The 22282-nt window shown below is 34.2% G+C and overlaps 1 protein-coding gene across 10 annotated transcripts in view; it reads left to right on the top strand.

Moving 5' to 3' along the window:
• Positions 1-22282, top strand: part of LOC127874137 (cAMP-dependent protein kinase catalytic subunit alpha) — a 112419-nt gene that overhangs the window by 85492 nt on the left and 4645 nt on the right. For all 10 annotated transcript variants that reach the window (XM_052418319.1, XM_052418320.1, XM_052418324.1 and 7 more), the window contains 2 exons: positions 12214-12309; positions 18909-19031. In XM_052418319.1, coding sequence (XP_052274279.1) covers positions 12214-12309; positions 18909-19031 — 219 coding nt within the window. The remainder of the gene's footprint in view (positions 1-12213; positions 12310-18908; positions 19032-22282) is intronic.

Below are 22282 nucleotides of genomic sequence, written 5' to 3'. Positions count from 1 at the left end.
AACGGTGTTCTCGAGAGAATAATCTTAAAAATTGTCGAAAATATAGTGCTTTGCAACCCATGCTCCTGATCGTATAAACGCTCCCTACTTTAAAACAAAAAATTAAGCGCCCGAAAAACTCAGATTAAATGATTGCGCAATATAAGAATGGCGGCCATTTTCGGCCAAATTTTCAGGTTTTTGGTCTTGAATTCTTTTTTTTCTCCATTTTGGCTTTAAAAAATCGCATGCGCGTTATACATGGTAGCGCGCTATACATGGTAAAATACGGTAGTTATGTGGATGTCTCAGACGAGTTTGAAAATGGTCATGATCAGTGAAAAAACATGGCCACCAGGGAGTGGGGCAGTTTTCTTTATATGTATATAGTGACAACATGTGAACAGGCTAGAAGACACATTTTTTTCCCAATCTTCATGAAATTTGGACATACCTTGGAAGAGTTAAAAAATGATTCAGGTCTGTTAAAAACATGGACGCCAAGGGGCCATTTGTTGTTCATTCTTCATGATACTTGGTTAGAACTTTGTTCCATTGATATCATGGGCTGCAAAGAACTGGTCATTTCTTTTTATTTCAGGTGAGCGACTTTGGGCCTTTCCGGCCCTCTTGTTTATATATATTTAAGTTATGCATGAGCACGTCTTACTTTCCTGCACTGAAGACACAAGATGTCAACATTATGCACGAGTTAGTAAAATCCAATGTTAATTTGTTTGCATTTAATTTGCCAAGAGGCAAAAGGAAAGCCAGTCTGTTTTGATATTCCTTATTGCTTTAACCTACAAACCCTACAAGTTCAATCAACTTAAAACTCCATCTTCCATGAATATATTTCTTCAGTATACTTTTTAGCTCACTTAAGCACAAATTTTTCATGGTGAGTTTTTGTGATTGACTTGTGTCTGTTGTTTGTTGTGTGTGGAGACCACACACAACAAACAACAGACACAAGTCAATCATTGGCTTGTGAACACTTTTGAGAACACATTAACTGCCCAACATGTTCATGAAACTTGGTCAGAACATTTGTCCAAATGATAGCTCAGCCGATTTTAAATGTGTTGTGTAGGGTGAAGTACTAGGTCACAAGGTCATATAAAAGAAGTCTTGTGAACATTCTACACTCTATCAGCATTTCTTATAACTCCATCCTTGTGAATCTTTGTCAGAAGGTTTGTGCCAAAGAAATTGTGGCTGAAATTGAAACTGGGCCTCCAAAATGTCCTGAAATGGGCCATGTGGGTTAAAAATCTGGGTAAAAGTTAAAAAAAGTTTGTTAACACTATTAAGGCCACATTTATCCCCAAATCATCATCAGACTATTTCAGAAGATTTTCCCAAAACACTAGGTAACTCAAAAGGTCAAATTTATGAAAAAGCGTGTGAACTCTAGAGGCAATTTTTATAACCCAATTTTCATAAAACTTGGTCCAAACAATTTCAAAACTAGGTCATGTGACATAAAAAACTAGTTCATTGGGTAAAAATGAAGGAATAGCTTGTGAACATTCTAGAAGTCATGTTAATTTGCACAATCTTCATGAAACTTTCTCTTTCATTCTTGCAATGATTTCTCAGACGAGAAAGATGTTGTCCATGTCAATTGAAAAGTATGGCCAGAATGAGGCGGGCAGTTTTCCTTATGTGGCTTAAGTTAAACCAATTGAACACTCAAAAATTTAACATAATTCCAATTCATCTTGAAAATTGTTGAAAACATTTGAAAATAATGTAAATTTTGGTTAGAAAATGACTGTTGGTTGTTCAATAACATGGCAGCAATGTGTTGGCAGTTTTCCTTAGTAGTCTATTGTGAAACCTTGGGAACACTACCTTCTCAAAGCAGTTATGTTCCTTGTGGTCTGAGGTGAGTGCTTTAGACCGTTTGGCCCTCTTGTTTCATAATTCTTATTCTTGACCTGTATTCACAAAGTTTGTTTAAGATCATATTAAGATCATTTTAAGTTAATTTAAAGTTAATTTTAGAATATTTGCTAAATGTGCTTGGGGCATTTAATATAATTTATAGAAAAATTCGTGCATTTTGAAGTAGGAGGTTCTTTTGTAGAAGAGATCAATGCTGTTTCTAATGTAACCTTGAGGTTTTGTATTTAAATAATACAATTTAGTATGTAAAAATTTGATCACTTCCCCTTTTATTGTGGAAATAAGAGTTTCAAAAGCAGTTTTGTAAAAATATCAATCTATTTCGCTGAATAAGCTATTTACACACTTAAAAATACAAGAACACACATATACAAATGTAGGTACCTTCTTGATAATAAAACTGCAAAATACAAAACTGAAGAATACCATGAAAATATTTAATTAGAAAGCCCAAGGACAAACTGGTCATAACAAAATAAAGTTTATTATGTATGATATATGGTCTTGGTGTAATTTTTATGTCCCCCACTAAAGTAGTGGGGGACATATTGTTTTTGCCCTGTCTGTTGGTCTGTTGGTTGGTTTGCGCCAACTTTAACATTTTCAATAACTTTTGCAATATTGAAGATAGGAACTTGATATTTGGCATGCATATGTATCTCATAGAGCTGCACATTTTGAGTGGTGAAAGGTCAAGGTCATCCTTCAAGGTCAAAGGTCAAATATATAGGTCAAAACCGCTCATTTAATGTACACTTTTGCAGTATTTTTAATATTCAAGATAGCAACTTGATATTTGGGATGCATGTGTATCTCATGGAGCTGCACAATTTGAGTGGTGAAAGGTCAAGGTCAAGGTCATCCTTCAAGGTCAGATGTCAAATATATGTGGCCAAAATCGCTCATTTTATGAGTACTTTTGCAATATTGAAGATAGCAACTTGATATTTGGCATGCATGTGTATCTCATGGAGCTGCACATTTTTAGTGGTGAAAGGTCAAGGTCATCCTTCAAGGTCAGAGGTCAAATATATGTGGCCCAAATCGCTAATTTTATGAATACATTTGCAATATTGAAGATAGCAACTTGATATTTGGCATGCATGTGTATCTCATGGAGCTGCACATTTTTAGTGGTGAAGGGTCAAGGTCATCCTTCAAGGTCAAATATATGGGTCAAAATTGCTTATGTAATGTCACTTTTGCAATACTGAAGCTAGCAATTTTATATTTGAGATGCATGTGTATCTCATAGAGCTGCACATTTTGAATGGTGAAGGGTCAAGGTCATCCTACAAGGTCAAACATCATATAGGGGGACATTGTGTTTCACAAACACATCTTGTAAAATTTATATTGGTCATTGGGCTTTTTGCAACAACATCTCACAATGGCTCTTGACAGAATTTTTACTTTAACTTTGAGGTTTTGAAGCAATATTTGCAGGCATAAATTAAAATAAACATTAGTATTTAATTAAAATTAAGGTTGACAAAATCACTCTCAGCAAAGGAGGGAATAATGTTTGCCAACCAGCTTCTTTATGCATAGTAATGTGAAGTCTATAAAGTTTTCATTCTTTGCTTGATTTATTTACTTTGTGATTTCTGGAAATCTCTTCCAGTGCATCTTGCTGTGTGTTGGCATCTCTACCTTGTATTAAGTGTGTGCCGCTTTTAGTGACTGCCTGAATATTAATCAGATTTATTTCAGAACTTTCCAAGTATTTCTTTATAATCTTAATTCTTTGCATTAAGAGTATGAAATTTGTAACGTTTATTATTTAGGTGTTTTTTTTTAATGCAATTTTGCCAATATTTGTCAGTGCTCACTCTGGCCTTCAGAAAATAATAGCCATAATTTTTTTCCTTAAAAAAATAATAGCCAAAACATATGCGGACTTTTCCGCAAAACGGTACTGAAGGCAAAAAAAAAAGAAAAACAATGAATCTCATTTTATCTATGTTTTATGAAATGTATATCTATTGGTTTTAAGTTATAATATAAATATATACTTAAAAACAAGCATAATATCAGTGTGTCATTTTCTTATAAAATATTATCATGGCTTTACAATAAAGAATACATTCAATGATGTGGGTGTGACTTAACAAACCAGATCTAAGCGCCTGTTACATACACATAAGAATTAAGGGCAGAGGCCCCAACCCACCCAGAGCCCTGGGCTATACTATTTTTTATAGTTTTTCCAATTGCAATTTTTGGTGAATACAACTCAATAATATCAACCACACCTTCCGTATCACCGCATGTGTATTCGTCATTCTATTTTTGCTATTATGAACTTCGAAAATAAATCATAATCGACGAAAAAATACAGAATCCGAAAACGGTAATCCGAAAAATTGTACGCGTTTTGCACATGAAATATGCATAATATAAAATATTAATATGCAAAATCAAAAATGTGCATATCGTTCGACTACTTTATCTCTTTATACGACGTTTGCCATCGGCCGCAATATTGTAGGCAGAGGCCAATATCAATTGTAAATGATTTATTCCATCAATTAACGTCACAGCGCGTGAGTTAAAATACACCACCTCAGTGTAATTCCAAACACGTGTTTGCTGGCCATGGAATATGCCGGGTCCCTTTGAATTGGAAAAACCAGGTTACCTGGTTAAAAATTGAAATCATTATGTTAAAGCAGACGACAACAGCGGTAATTACGGGGATAATTAGTTGATGGCGATTAAATAATTATTTCATCAAGCAATGTTCAACGTAATCTAATTGCAGAAAAAACGGCGTGAAAAATTAAACCAGCCGACAATATAAGCGGCGATTTCATGACGATTAAATAATAATTGGCGAAAATTTATCAAAGATCTAACAGTTACCGATAATTGGTAAAGCACGGGGAGATTAAAAACGTTTTTTCCGAAATATATCACTGCTGTCGGACACTGATTGAGAAAAACGCTCCAGGCCACAATGTCGCAAAAGTTATTGACGCGTGTATGACAATACACAGGGTCGAGTGTGTACACAGGTAATCTCGTTTATCGATTATCCTGCTTGATGGCCCGATTTGCAGGCGTTTCGCATTTGCCGGACAACATTAAGAGGCAATTGTTTTTTGATACACAGGGTCGAGTGTGTACACAGGTAATCTCGTTTATCGATTTTTCCTGCTTGATGGCCCGATTTGCAGGCGTTTCGCATTCGCCGGACAACATTAAGAGGCAATTTGTTTTTTGATGTAGGAGGATAAAATAATCGCCATTTTTTCTAGACAATTTTAAGAAATAATAGCCAGTTGGATAAAATAATCGCCATTGGCGATAATGTCTGGCAGCAGCGTGAGCACTGATTTGTGAAATGTTCATGCTGTAAAAGACATTCTGAAAATTGTACATGAGTTTCATTTACATTAATTTTTCAAGAATATTAAAACACTTGTGCAAATCAATTATTTTTGTTGAAATATTTTTGCCAAAAAAATGTGTTTGTTATTAACTTAATTGTATAACCAACTCTCAATTTTCAACAACAAATATTCTTTTGAAAATACTTACTGCATTTTTCATTGCAAACTAAATATATACAAGGTTTTAGTTTAACCAGTTGTATTTTGGTGCATATATTATTCACTTATAGCCTTTTTTATCATATAAAAATGACAACAATATTGAGTTTTACAAATGAATAAAACCAGAATACAGCGCATGACATGTTACTATACATTTGTAAAGGGCCTGTCAAAAGTCCAACTTCTCTTCTGTTTGTATAATTCAGTCAGGTGTGCATCTTTTCAAGCTAATTGTTACCTGTGCACTGACCTAAATCAGTAAATCAAGCGTTAACTGCTTCAGGACAACATAAGTATGATGTTTATATGCCCTGTTGTGTTGTTAAATGGGCAAAAAGGAAATGAAAAATATATTATTATGAAGAGATTTCTATTGTCTATAAAAACATGCCTTTCTTGAATATTGTTGTTGATTTTTATGTCCCCCACTTTAGTAGTGGGGGACATATTGTTTTTGCCCTGTCTGTTGGTCTGTTGGTTTGTTTGCGCCAACTTTAACATTTGCAATAACTTTTGCATTATTGAAAATAGCAACTTGATAGTTGGCATGCATGTGTATCTCATGGAGCTGCACATTTTGAGTGGTGAAAGGTCAAGGTCATCCTTCAAGGTCAGAGGTCAAATATATGTGGCCAAAATTGCTCATTTGATGAGTACTTTTGCAATATTGAAGATAGCAACTTGATATTTGGCATGCATGTGTATCTCATGGAGCTGCACATTTTGAGTGGTGAAAGGTCAAGGTCATCCTTCAAGGTCAAATATATGGGTCAAAATTGCTCATGTAATGTCATTTTGCAATTGAAGCTAGCAGTTTTATATTTGACATGCATGTGTATCTCATGGAGCTGCACATTTTGAGTGGTGAAAGGTCAAGGTCATCCTCCAAGGTCAAACATCATATACGGGGACATAGTGTTTCTCAAACACATCTTGTTGTTTATGACATGAACAATATAGAGAATGTGGAAAAGAATGATCTTTCTTACTAAAGACAGTCATTTGTTAAAAATGGCACTGCAATTTAGAACAATAATTTTGAACAAGATTTAACCCATTTATGCCTAGTGGACTCTCCCATCTTTCTAAATTGGATCAATTTATTTCCAAAATTAGGGATGTCTAGTATATTAATTTCAATATTTAGAATATTTGTTACAGAAATTCCTTTAAGAAAACAGCGCAGACCCAGATGAGACACCGCATCATGCGGCGTCTCATCTGGGTCTACATTGTTTGCCAAGGCCTTTTTTCTAGACACTAGGCATAAATGGGTTAATACATGCACACAAAAAAATAAAAAATAGCTGTCTCATCACAAAAGAAACCCAATACAATTGACATTAAAATGGTCCAATTATATGGGCAAACAATTCCCAGAAGTGAGATTTGTTATTGAGAGGATATCACCAAGCATGCTCAGTCATTTGCCAGCCTTTTCTCCAAGTTTCCTAGTAATGCTCTACCAGAGGCCAAGGGATTACTTTTGCTGGGGTTATTGATCCTAACAACTGATGCATTATTTCTGAGCAGGGTGCTTACAGGACCATCAAACAAATCTCATGGAAAATCGATAACGTATTTTCTGTCACAGCCGTTGTTTTTGTCTTCATGTGGCGATAACAGCTGTTTATTTGGTTCCTGTATAGACATTATGAATCAGGCAACATACTTTTTCTAAGCTGACAAGTAAATAAAGTCTTTTTGATAATCGTACACAAGCAATTTCATTTCATTATGTTTGAACTAGTGTTTTTTTTTATGCCCCCAGATCCAAAGATCGGGGGCATATTGTATTTGGCCTGTCTGTCTGTCTTTCTGTCTGTCTGTCATTTATTGTATGTGTGTGTCCCAAAACTTTATCCTTAACCTTAAAGTTTTGCAATAACTTTTGCATTATTGAAGATAGCAACCTGATATTTGGCATGCATGCGTATCTCATGGAGCTGCACATTTTGAGTGGTGAAAGGTCAAGGTCATCCTTCCAGGTCAAAGGTCAAATATATGGCTTCAAAGCGGCGCAATAGGGGGCATTGTGTTTCTGACAAAATTTGCATGAAATCAACAACAAATTATAGTTTATACTAAAAGCACTATTTCATTAGAAACAATAATTACATAAAATTAATTTCAAATATCATATTTAAAAGTAAGTTTTTTGATTTTATAACATTAAGACAAAAGAAATAGAATTTTTTTGTACATATACCCCGCTAGCACAGTTGATGTAGTGCTGTTCTACACATTAGAGGATCTCGGTGGTTTGGTTCCTAGCCTGGCATTGGTCAATTTATTATTTATATGGTCATTCTTTGCCTACATCTAATTAACCCATTTATGCCTAGCGTCAAGAAAAAAGGCCTTGGCAAACAGCGTAGACCCAGATGAGACACTGCATGATGCGGCGTCTCATCAGTGTCTGCGCTGTTAGCTTAAAGGAATTTCTGTAAGAAATATTCTAAATATAGAAATAAATATATTAGAGATCCCTAATGTTGGAAATAAATTGATCCAATTTAGAAGGATGGGAGAGTCCACTAGGCATTCTTGGGTTAAAGTAGGTCAGTTACCAATAACTGGCACATTTAATTATGTCAACTTAGGACTGGTAAACCAGCTTACCCAGGAAATCTGTGTAGGTTTACTTACTATTGTTATATGACTGAAATAATGTTAAATATTGCAGACATTCACACAAACTAACAAATATACATGATAGGACATTGGTAAATGTAAAAACAGCAATGTTAATAAAAATAACAAGAAATTTGATTTCTGTTCAGTGTTCAACAGTGTGTACTGTTCAAATAGTATACTTTCAATTTACATTACACTAGGACCTTTGTTCTTAGATTTAGTGGACTACAGAAGTAGTATTTTCCTCTAATGATGTAACTATTTTTGGATCACATGAGGTTAATATAATGCAGAGTATAACTCAAACACACAACCATTAGTTTACTTTAAGGAGAGAAACTTATTTCCCCCAAATTACATACATTATCAAAGTCTGTCGTATATAATAACAAGCCTCATTTGGTTTAAGAAAATCACTTTTTGCCTTTGGTTGTTTAGCATAAGCCAGATTTAGCAGTTTCATTATAATGTTTATATTGTTTAATTTGTCAAGACAAATTTTGACTTCCTTTTGATGTTTATAAATGCATATTTAAAGCACGAATTTCATTCGAACAAAAGAGGATCCGTTTAAATATTGACTTCCAGTTGAAAACTTCGAGCCATTTGAACCATATTTTAGTGCAAACATTAACAAATGTCCTTTGCCCAAGGCAATCACTCTGGTGCCTCAATTATCATTGAAATGTAAACAATATAAGGAGAAGTAATATTTTTCATGAGGTTTAGTAGTAGACTCGTGTTTAGTTTTTACAAGTTTTCTCCGTTAATGTCCATTAATACTGCACACCTGGTCAAATCAGAAGCCAATAAAAGTAATATACTTTAAAGTGGTAGCTATGTTTACATTAAAAAGAATGTTTCTATAATTTATTGATAGACATGAATGTCAATCTCCTTTCAAAAATTGACAATAGCAAACTTGTCAAAATAGCTCTTCATACACTGATTGCTTTATTGAAAAAGAAAACACATATCTGAGACAATACAATAAAATATCAATAATCATAAATGTCATAATTATAACCTGAGTAGTGCAATGTTTAATAAAGTTGTTTGCTAATTAAAAGAAGCATGTTATAATCAAAATCAACTTTTACGTAAATCATGACATGAGAAAAATATTGTCTTGAGTTTCCGGTTTAAAAAAACAACAAAAAAAACAATGTATTTCTTAGATTTAACATTCAATTTCAGTTCCTTTGTACAGGATTGTATTTAAAATGTGTAATTTTGGGTTTATACTTTTATATTTATGTTTCCATTTGAGTGTTATGTAACCTAGCTCAATGTTGTGAAACTCATGTAAAATATGCATTTTTGTAATCACCTCGTTTGAAGGCTTGTAAACTTGTATTTTCCAAAATCTTAATTTGAGCCGTGTTCTGAGAAAACTGGGCATAATGCATGTGCGTAAAGTGCCGTCCTAGATAAGCCTGTGCAGTCCGCACAGGTTAATCAGGGACGGCACTTTCCACCTAAACTTGATTTTCGGTAAGGAGGGACTTCCTTGAAACTAAAAAAAAGCAAAATAGTGGCTAATCTGGGACGACACTTTGCGCACATGCTTATGCCCAGTTTTTTCAAAACAAGACGTAATTTACTAATTGGCAATCTTTTTTCAGATCTGATTAGTGCACTAACAGCACTAATGTGAGAAATAACAACTGACTTGTTTTTATGTTTGAATTAATCAATTTAGTTTTCTATTTTTATTTTTGATGGTGTCGGTTTGATTAATGATAAAAAAGCTTCTAGTCATTATTTGTTCACTCACTGAATGCATTTTTAGTCTATATAAAATCTTATGTTATTAATGTGTAAGGATACTTTACTCTTTAATGACAATAATAAATTATACATGTTATAAGCACATTTATTCAAATTGTCCAATAGACAGAATTTTCGTTTTATTTTGAAGAGCTTTAACCCTTTCAGTGCGGGAACCAAATTTTGAAGGCCTTTGCAAACAGTTTGGATCCAGATGAGACGCCACAGAATGTGGCATCTCATCAGGATCCAAACTGTTTGCTATTCTGATAGTATTCTTTGAAAAAAATCGAAGAAAATGCTAATTTTAGAAATTCAGCAGACAACATTTTAACAGACGACAAAATTTCCCAGCATGCAAAGGGTTAAAAACAATAAAGTATAATTTCAGTCTCCAAACATTATGCTAGAAAAGTGTAAGCGCTAGTACCGGTACTTCTTTGTAAAGAAACACACAATTACATGAATGTCACTGATTGAAACAATCTGTGCATTTAATTTGTTGTTATTAAAAGTTTCAAATATTTAATGGTAATCCTGTCGCTTATTCTGAAAATTGATCTATAACAATTTTAATACATTCAATCAAGTTTAATTTATTATAGTTTTAAATATTTGAATTTAAAATAACTAGCAGTAGGCAATTTTTCCATTTCAATGATCAGACTGTTTCTAAGATGGACTTTCATTTAATTGTGTGTTGCAAACATACAGGGTGTAATAAGTAATCACTATTTTGGATGAATCAACTTACATTATTATTATATGGGATAATATAATCTATTAATCAATTAATAAACATTAAATTTTTGTTGTTTATCATGCAAACCACAATTTATTTTATTTTTCTTAAAAGACAAAACAGTTTGCTGATGTCCTTTCACAAGGTGTCATTTTATCACCCTGTTTGTTTATCATGTGTTCTGATGACGTAAAACCTACTCTGTGTTTGACATTTAAATGTATTCCTTTACATTCAAAACAATCTCAGACAGGTGATTATGGTGCACAGAAATTTGAGAAAACGATAACCATTTCTTGTATTGATCAAACTGTATTGATTTTCTTGTTGCTGTATACATGCAGTTGTTTTCCTTCTTGCAGCTGATAGTAACATAGTTTTATGATATTAATATACTCTTCGAAAGCATCCTTATACTATGCTAAATAAATAGGTACATTTAAATGAAATAAATGTTCTAAAAATCATTTGACTTTTCAACGAATGAGTAAAATGTCTCCATTTGTTTGACCGACGCATTTTACAAAAGTGGATATATGTATAAATGTACAACCTGTGTAATGAACACATTGTGTGAATGCTTCAATATATACAAAACAGTTTGTTACATCTCCATTTTATCAGTTTTGATAAGAAAAGCTTTTTTTGAAAATTGCAATTAATTTAAACTTCATTTAGTTTATCTTTCCACTTAACAGCATACTGGCACATACAGTTGACTCCTTACACACAAAGTTACAAGTAATTACACTTTTATCATGATTTATATTTGGAATAACTACAAGTTGATGTGTAGACTAATGAATCTTATACATATGCTAATTATATCTTGCTAAATTCTTAAACTTGTGATTTGAAAAGTCAAATGTTATTAGACTGCTTTTTAATCATGCGGACCATTTTAACTTCATTTTATCTTTTACTTTAAACTTCAATTACATGTTTTAAAGAAAAATCAAAGTGTACTTTAAATACAAGAAGAAATGCTTATGCCTTGATGAACTGATGTTGACCAGTATCTTAATTTAGAGAAACTTATTTAAAGGCAGTTTTCTACAATGTTTGAATGTATTTCTATGTTTATCTTTGGTTGTTAACAAAATACAGCAATTTCTTAGACATTATGATATAATCCAATTTAAAGACACTTATATAATTTAAAGATCTAATTTTACGATTTGAAACAGTTTTGAATATACTGGAAGATTTATACTTGTAATGAATAGAAACCGTGCTCTGTGAAAAGGAGACTTAATGCATGTGTGTAAAGTGTTGTCCCAGAATAGCCCGTGCAGTGTGTAAAGTGTTGTCCCAGAATAGCCCGTGCAGTCCGCACAGGCTAATCAAGGACGACACTTTTTGCCTAAACTTAATTTTTGCTAAGAAGAGACATTCTTTAAACCAAAATATCAAAAAAGCAGAAAGTATCGTCCCTGATTAGCCCGTGCATACTTCACAGGCTAATCTGGGATGACACTTTACCCACATGCATGAAATCCCCTTTTCACAGAGCACAGCCCATATGTTTTAAAAGAATCAAATGTGATGCCAGTCTTTGAAACAGACTGCAATGTTTCTGCAATAATTAACACTAATCGTCTTGTTTTCATCATCTAGGTGACAGACTTTGGGTTTGCGAAGCGAGTAAAAGGGCGCACTTGGACCCTATGTGGTACCCCTGAGTACCTGGCCCCAGAAATCATCCTAAGCAAGGTAAGGGGCAGTGCTTATAAATGAATCTTGTGGTGGGAAAGCAATTATCCGACCAAGTACAACATGCCAGCCCTGTACTTGTATTAAAATATAGAAATGGATTTGCTGAGGTTGCTCTTGTTACATATAGGCAGGGGTTGACATTTCCTTGGTGTCAAGTAATGAGATGAGCCTTTTTCTGGTAAAACTGGGCTAAATGCATGTTTGTAAAGTTTTGTCCCTGATTAGCCTGTGCAAACTGCGCTATCTGTGCAAACTCAGGGCTGACACTTTCTATCTTAACTTGATTTTTGTTTAAAAGAGATTTCTTATACACCAAAAATTCCATAAAAATGGAAAGGATTGTCCCCGATTAGCCTGCGTGGACTGCACAGTCAAATCTGGGACAACAAATAACGCGATTGCATTAAGTCCAGTTATCTCTGAATAAGGCTCATATCAGACTTTGGGCTTTTTTGTTGGGACTGCTGATTTTTATGCTCCTCCTAAATTTATCTTGGGGGGAGCATATAGTCGCCACTTCGTCTGTCCATCCGTGTGTCCGTCTGTGCACAATTTTTGTCCGGGCTATTTCTCAGCAACTAATGACCGGAATTCAATGAAACTTTATGGGAAGCTTCACTACCAAGAGAAGATGTGCATATTATCAGCGGGTTTTGGTCATGGCCCTTTGAAATTTTCTATAAAAAATTCCTCCCCCCAACTACTGTGCCCTCAAGACATTTCCTTTTATCTGAATATATAGTGCAATATTGTGACAAAAAACAACCTTGGGGAGCATCACCCGTCTCCGATGGTTTCTTGTTATCACTGGTTCTGATACAAGGGCCTTATTCTCATTAGGAGTATCATGATATTAGAAAACCATAAATGATCATGCTGTCTACATAATAACTGACATACACAATTATTGTCTGGTGAAGCACTGGTCATTTTGTAATGTCTGAAATCCAGCACTAGAGGACAATGCCATTAACCCTTTCAGTGCTGGAACCGAATTTTGAAGGCCTTTGCAAACAGTTTATATCCAGATGAGACGCCACAGAACGTGGCATCTCATCAGGATCCAAACTGTTTGCTATTCTGATAGTGTTCTTTGAAAAAAATCACAGAAAATGCTAATTTTAGAAATTCAGCAGAAGACATTTTAGCAGAAGACAAATTTCCCAGCATGCAAAGGGTTAACATTCAAACCTGTCTGGAAATGACAGTTCCAGATGGATGTTCGGATATTGCCTTTGACATAATCCCATTGGTAATGTCATATGCTTAGGTGATCAGCAGGGGCAGTGGTAAAAGCAGATCTTAAATGCAAATAATACTACAGAAATAGGTAATTATTTCTGATAGAATACCAAATATATAATTAAGAACATGTGATTGATTACCATATATAAAACTCAAAATGATCAATACGCTGCATGTGTTATGAAACCGATGTGGTGTGGGGGCTTTGGACATTTGTGGTTGAATGTACTAGGTATAAGTATTGACAGTCTCTGCCAGACATTAGATACACTGAGAATGGTGTTTTTTTGCCATGTCATCCACCCCTTACCAATATAATGTGACTTTTGCAACATCCTATTATGCAGAGTCAATGTACTGTGAAACCGTGTTGTTTGCTATACATCTACATCCCATAATTTCCTTAAAAGTGATCACAAAGTGCAAAGCTACCCTTAGAGTTTTATAAACAAGTATTGGCTAATTTTGTCTCAGCTGTTTTCATGAATAACACAATTGATGTTGGCTAATTGGAATTGATATATTTATAGTGTAATGTTAAACTAAAGCTCAAATGTGACCAGATTTAGGATTTGTGGGGCTTCCAATAATGGATGTGTCCAAAAGATTGTCATGAAAATCAAATTGGATGAAACACCATAGTTGTATTCTTTAATGGAGATTTTTTTTCCCAATATAGGTTTTCATTTGTGAATTCTGAGAAAAATCTCATAGAATTCTTATGTAGCTTCAGTTTTTGTTGTTTTTTAACAAACAAAAAAGATATTGGTGTGTACAATGTTTTATTTCCTTGTTGATTGGTTTTGAAAACACACACATTTCCTTTTCCTTTAAGCAATACACGTTTTATTGGTAGATTTGCAATGAAAAACAGAACCATCTCAAATTTTCAGTTTAAATAATTATATTAAAAATCCACTCTCAATAACTCAGAAGAGAAACATGACCTCTATCTAATTACAGACTTTATTAAAGCAGGAATCTGGATTGTTTTAAGAATCACAAGTACCATAGTTACTGTGTATAACACGCTTTTTTACTGCGAAATTTCAATTTAAACAGTTTAAAATGTATAAAGTATTTTCCCGGGTCGTTATACATGTATGCATTGATGTTATGCTAATCTTGCTGTTAAATTAATCAGCCAAAAAGTCATTGTGCATAAATATTCATTATAGACACCATGATTGATATCTTGAAGACTATACCCTATTATCTCTAAGGCTGAAATTCCTGTTATTGACATAAGGATTCTGGGTAACTGTTGGTGTGAATGAGAAAGCAATATCAGGGATGGAAACTTAACGTTCAACAATTGGTTGCCCACACAGGCAACCATCTTTAATATTTTGGTTGCCTAGCTAAAGACTAACGAGCCCAGTACGATGTTCATGTAGTGTCATGTGTATGCAAGACTTGCTTTAAATAAAATTAAAGATAACTAAACAACAGCATTGCTTAATTGACAAACTTTCTGTGTATTATGTCCTAATATAAGTCTGAGTTAACTCATTTCATTGGCTTCGATTAATGAATTTTATTAAACAAATTATTAACTCACATTCGCCAATTTCATTAAAATTTTTAATTGCACTCAATTGGTTTAAGCTTAAAAAGCAAGTTGCCCAGCCGGACTGCAAACTTTTGAATTTGAGTTGCCCAGGCAAAAATGTACTGGCCCCGGGCTCACGGGCAACCACTTATTTCCATCCCTGAATATGAAAATGTCTTTGTTTGTGTTTTTGCTTTCCTTAATTGACCGTTGAAAGTTTTTAACATGTAAATATAGACACTGGAGTTATTATTTACTTTTTTTCGGTTTGAGTCTGATTGGGTTTGAATGAGACCGACTAAAATTACAGACATTTGGTCCCACAGTTTTGTAAAAATGGTTCTGTTGCTGTAAACATCGCCATAATCCTATACAAGGCTTATTATGATGGTTCTAAGTCAGTGTAGGTGCAAATGCAAGTCAACCAGTGAGGCTTGTAAAACCCCACTGTGCAACTACCGGTATTGATCCATAATTGGATTGTTTTTGTAGCAGTTTGTTGGCTTTGTTATACTTCCCAGACATGGGTTTCTAATGGCCTTGGAGATAAAAAAGTGCAGTTACTTAATTGCAACTAAATGTAATTTACATTGAAAAAATTCATTTGCTGATTAATGGCCCGGTTAATTATCATATTGTGAAATAAAGTGAAAGTTTTAGTACAAAGTTACCATATGTTTATATAATAACATTGTATTTTAACTTAATTATAGCAAAATATGTAAATAAGACATACCAATGAAAAGATAATATAAAGAATAGAAAAAAGCACATGGTCTCTTGGAGCATAAATGGGTACCTGTGAGGGAAATAAGCCAATGTGCAGTGGCTGCATACTGCGCCGAATGTAAAGGGACGACTTATATCCCAGTGATCGAGGGATAAATGTAGAAGTCGGTAGAAGATGAGTCTAGTATCATAATCAGACTATAAACCTTTGCCTTTTTCTTAATATACAAGCATTGGGTTTTTTATTATAACTTATCATTTGGCATTAAAAAATCAGACGGCTGCTCGTTATTCGTTGTTAAGTACGGTATATCATATGCTTCTAATTCCTAGCATATGTTGGTGTCCAGGACATTGGAGTTTCCCAGAAATTTATCAATAAAAATAATTGTTCTGCCATTTACACGTTTCCATTGTTTGCTTGCTTGGCAGCAGTCCATGTTTCCTTGATAGATAAGAAATAGCATCAAGTCATCAGAGTTCATATTTTATAGCGCAATTTTACCTGTTTTGATTTCCAGGCACTTCTGACAAGTTGGTTCCTGAAATGTTTATTTTGATAAATAAAGTTGTTTTGCGCTATCACAAAGTAATAGAACATTTATCTTTGCTGTTGTTCAGAACAACATCATTATTTTTTCAGTACAGTTTTAGGTACCCCAATAATCTTTAGAGAGGGTTTATAACCTAGTTTGGGACAAATACAGTTGGGTTTGGGCACTTTGAAATGGCAAGTTTTTCCAAACAATATAATTATGAAAATTACTATGAAGTTTATTGTTTGGGTCATTAGTCTCCAATATGAATTCGTTTGTCTGTTGGGTTATTTGTTCTCTCACATCAATTCCATATCTAACAAAAGTGATAAATCCTGTCGAGTAAACAACACCTGCATTGTACGTAACTGTTTTACTTATAGATTTATTTCTTAATAAGTAACCTTTACATTGGAAATCTTGGATAATTTATCAATAAATCAGAAATACAATTACATAGATACGTATAAAAGGCAGTGGTCAGTTACTTGCATAAGTAAGTGCACTAGTGCTGATTATATAACGGCTTTGATGTTTAGATTGGCTAGGATTATCCAGTGAAAGATTGAGTAGATTTACTGGGCACTCTGATATGACTTGAATAGTACTGAATACTGCCTAAAATCCATCCCCCTTTCAAACATTCTCCTGTACCCCTGTGATATTTGATGACCGTATTATAATGTTTCACTCTTCCACAAGACCAGAATACTATTGATAAGTGCAGGACTGGTATGTTTCCTTTTCTCTGCCCTGACAAGGCCACAAAATTCCCCTGAAGTAGTAATTTCTCAAAGTGCTTGTACAAGTCCCCCCCCCCCCCCCCCCACTACCACCTCTTAGTTAACCTTACCAAAAGGGCAGCTTTATATGTGCCACATTCTGGGAAAACAGGGCTTAATTCTTGTGTGTTGAGGGTTGTCCCAGATAAGCCCAGGGCTCGCGCTAGGGGGTGACGTGAGCGACTAAGCCGCTTTCTTACGCCAAACGTCGCCTAAAATATAAGAAATTGTAGATAAAAAGCGACTTCCAGTCTCCCTCTTATCGGAATTTGTTTACATCCGGTTTTCTCGATGTCAAGGTCTGACTCAATTTTCCAATACACACTGTCGCAGCCCGGAGTGTGTCGCAAATGAGCGACAGGTATTTTAAGGTAAACCCCGCTCCGATTCTCCCAACCTCCGAACTTATCTAATCGGAGATCGATATTGGTCAAGTCAGCATTCAAGTCACATGGTGGCTGGCCAATCAACATTGAATTTGCTCACACATAATATTGGGTCATTCATGCGCAGACACTGTATACCTGGAAATACACAGTTGATACTGTCGTCCGCCAACACAGCGGCCGATGGCAAACGTCTTATTTAAAGATAAACAAATAAAAAGGAGCCTAAGGATAAAAAAAATGTATTTCTAAGTTGATCACTTTACATTTCTACCGACTATAGATCTGAATTAACAAAAGGATGATAAATAAATAATTAGATCTATGTCAATGATGTTACACCTTTCTGCCAATTATTGTTTGAAATTAAAAGGTGATAATTAAGTAGTTTTTTTACCCACAAACTATGCTATTGTAAAGCAATATGTCAATTAAATTGTATATTAATTACGTATTTGCTAGGTTTCTGATTTTCATTTTTTTGCTGTCAAACGATATGCACAATTTGTTTCATGTGCGTAACGCGTACAAATTTACGGATACATTATTTTTCGTCGATGATAATTTAATTTCGAAGTTCTTTAAAAAAGAAATAGAATGAAGAATATAGATGGGGTGATGCGGACGGTGTGGTTTATCATATTTCAAATTGTATTCACATGAAATTGCAATTGGAAAGACTATAAAACATAACAAATAATTATTAAGAAAGCATATGCTAAATGTCATATTTCAAACATAAATATTTATCTGGTCTGACAGTTTTATTAAGCTTATGTTATCTACTGCTTCATAAACATATTATCTTTGAAATACTTTAATCTGTATAATATGATATTTACATCAAAATGGATTGAATATAGAGCTAGTAAAATTTTAGTTATTTATCTGTCGTGTCTATTATAACTTGGGTAATTAGAACTGCTGGAAAAATTAAGATACACAAAAAAATATAATTATGTGTTCTACAGTGGTATACTTCAATAATGTGATACACATATATGTGTGTTGTAACGCCCTACATGCAAACCCTTGTGTCCGAGTCTCTCCACTTCTCCCTAGAGTCTCCTCACTTCTCCCTAAATCAGTGTCCAGGGAGAAGTCACTTCTCCCTAAAATTTGAGCCCAGCGTGAGCCCTGAAGCCTGTGTGGTATGCACAGGCTTATTAGGGATGACAGTTTCTGTCTAAACTATAAGCTAAAAATGGACTTCCTTTAAACAAAAAGTACCATAAAGGCAGAAATTCTTGTCTCTTTTAAGCCTGTGCAGACTGCATAGGCTAATCTTGGAGGACATTTCAGGCACATGTATTTAACCACCTTTTCCCGGAGCGAGGCTCAGATGTTTATGTTTTTCTCCCAACAGGGCTACAACAAGGCTGTGGACTGGTGGGCTCTTGGAGTGCTTGTGTATGAAATGGCCGCCGGCTATCCGCCATTCTTTGCTGACCAGCCCATCCAGATATACGAAAAGATCGTCTCTGGGAAGGTATGCATTGTGGATGTGTTGTCCGGTTTCTAGAGGATGGTTTCTCTGTACAGTGGTGGATAGTCTATTAATAATTGTGATTCAGGTTCCAATTTGTATGCCCCCGAAAGAGGTCATATAGTGATCGCACTGTCCGTCACACTTTGCGTTTAGGTTTGAAAAATGCTCATAACTTCTATGTCACTTCAGATGTAACATTCATATTTGGTATGCATGTGTTTATGGACAAGGCCTTTACATACGCACACACATTTCGACCCCTTTGAATTCGACCTTGAACTTAGGGTCCGCGTTTAGATTTCGAAAAATGCGTTTAGGTTTTGAAAAATGACATAATTTCTATCAAAGCGTTTATCGAGGGCATATGTCATCCTTTGGAGACAACTCTGGTTTATTTTACCTTAGTATAAAAATGTGCAAAAATGGGTGTTTCTTTGCAACCTCTGACAAATGTCCTCAAAATCTGATGCAAGAGACATTTCCCACTAATTAAAAAGTGTTATTATTTCTTTAAAAAAATGTTGTTTATGTGTTGCATGCTGTTGAGCAGGCTAGGTTCATTTTTACTAAATTCAATGGATTACTTTTCTGTGGCTCTATGTAAACATTACATTTGTCAAACAATTGGAGATTTACCTGTGCTCGAACAATAGAACTATATATATCCATAGAATAATATCATATTTCTTATGCACTTTGCAGTGGGTCCATGCATTGTGAGATATAACATGAACTTCCCATTTGTGCTCTCTGAATCATATGAAATTACCAAACCACAATTATATTTACGTACATAAAGTTGGCAATTAATGTTTTACCTGTTTGTGGTAAACCAAACGACAAAAAATATATTATTATTGCTAATTTAAAACATGCCTTGGGTGTAAATAGCCGAAAACAATTAATTTACATGCAAATCTAATCTATTTTTGTCAGGATGGTGCAACTTTATGTGCAATAAAATTTATGGTCGTTGCCTTCATTGATTCAAAATAGATGAAATGCAATTCTATTTGAGGCTCTTATGCGTAACATTAAATTTTATTACATTTCAAGTGCATAATTAATGTAACGGAAATAGAAAGCACCTTGATATGAAGGTGTTATAGCAAATCAATGAGTCTTAAAGGTACTTGCTCATAGATTTTCAAAATAACAATTTCAAAAATAATGTTCAAAAGCAGGGGTGGCGAAATCTCAAAAAACTATACTTGTCCACGGACAACCATTTAGGAAATTTAACTTGTCTGTTGCTGAACTACACTTGTCCGTTAATGTTTATATAAATTATAAATGCATTTATTGATTAATGTAAAACAATGTGGAATATACCAAAATGAGTATGATTTGCTAGTTTTGTTTATAGTTGTATTTCAAAAGTACATTCATTATAGCAGTATATTATAAACAATATAAAGACTTTCTAAAACTTTTAATCTTGCAAATATAAGTGTTATTAAAACATGTGTTGAACATAAGTACAACGTAATCTTAACAAATTAAACTAGTTCAATATGTCGACCTCATCAGACTGAGGCTCTGTTTTACTGGTAGCAATTTGATTATCATCAACTGGTAACCATTGAAAATCTGTGAGCCAAGTTTCTTGAAAAGTTCTGGTGCGTTTAATAGATCATATTTTTTATCATAATCTTTCTTAGTTTTTTTGGGAGGTGGACTGCTCAAAGCTTCGGGTTACTGCTCCGTTGTTGAAGATTAAAAAAAACTAAATGTTCCATTTTTACCATTAAAGTCGTCTTAAATAACAAGGTAGACCGTGTTTTGATTATCTTACTTTGATACTTTTTATTTCCGTCTGATTGTAAAAATAAAGAAACCAGTCTGTACACTGTCTAACAGTCGGGCCGAATGTTTAAAATGCGGCATGCTCCTGGTCTCTTATAGAATAATGGAGATCACTGCGCAGGAGAGTGCCCGTATTTTAGCTTGATTGCTCCGCAAATAGCACTGACAATGTAATCGCATGTCAACATCCGGTTTTGTAAAACTTAATTACGGCTTTAATACAATGTATTTTTTTGTATACCTGGACCCAACTTTTAAAAAATTGTTGTCCACGGACAACTTAATTGAAAAATATCAGTTGCCCAGACAAGCAAATGTACGACTCGGGCAACTTGGACATTTGATTTCGCCACCCCTGAAAAGTATACAATATTTGGCTTCACAAAACTAACCTGCTTGACAATAATTTCTTAGAATGCATAAGCCTGCCATTGTAGAAAATCTTGCTTGTTTCATCAATGTGTATTGATTTGTTAACAGTTTATTCCAGACATAATAAAACTGTTTACCAGGTTCATGTATTGTTAATAAGTCATTTGCATGCAAGGTTTGGCAGCATAATGGAAAAGTAGTTAGGCAAACGTAAAATTGACTAGTTGTTGAGTTAAAAATTGTAAATTACCAGTTAAAATCATTACTCATTTTTCCACCTTTTGGGATGTTTATGTCTAATACCCGTAAACGAGTGAAAATTAGTGTCAATTGATTTAAAATTGGGAAAAAAGTATAATTGATTAGTACTAAATGATATAACTTGAATTCTCTTAAGTCTTTATTTCCAAACCAACAACACTATTTCCATTTTTATGAAAGTCCATCAAGTGGGAATTTTGGGACTGGATTTTGGGGAAAAAGAAACTTTTATAATCTCTAACCAAATAATGACCATAAAATCTGACAGCTAAAGAAAACAAAGCTTAAGATATTTAATCCAGATTTTTCACAGACAAATAGTTTTAAGAGTCAATAGCCAAACCATTACCTTTAATGACAGCACTAAGAAGGTGAATGACAGATACGTTTTCATGTACTCCACTTGTTTGCCCCAAAATCATTAATGTTTTATTGTAATGTAAGCAAACATTTGTTGATTCACCTATAATAACAGTGATTGTCTTAAAGTTCAACTTTAAATAGGTATATCTCTTGTGTTTGTTTATGATTGCCCTTATCCCCGAGTTGAACATTTCCAACTGAATTTCAACTAGGATACTTATAATAATGGCCAAATACATGTACAGGTCACAAGGTCAACATTGTAGCAAGAGGTTACAGTGTAAATGTTCCAGATCCTATCATCAAATTATAGACTGATTAAATTAGATTGTCTTATCTTACCTGTGCATCAATATGCCCTGTGTCAGAAGTTTGGTAGTAGGTTAATTAGCCCATTTATGCCTAGTGGACTCTCCCATTCTTCTAAATTGGATCAATGTATTTCCAAA

The sequence above is a fragment of the Dreissena polymorpha genome, chromosome 3, assembly GCF_020536995.1.
Source record: "Dreissena polymorpha isolate Duluth1 chromosome 3, UMN_Dpol_1.0, whole genome shotgun sequence".
NCBI lineage: Eukaryota > Metazoa > Mollusca > Bivalvia > Myida > Dreissenidae > Dreissena > Dreissena polymorpha.
This window is presented reverse-complemented; position numbering and strand designations above follow the sequence as displayed.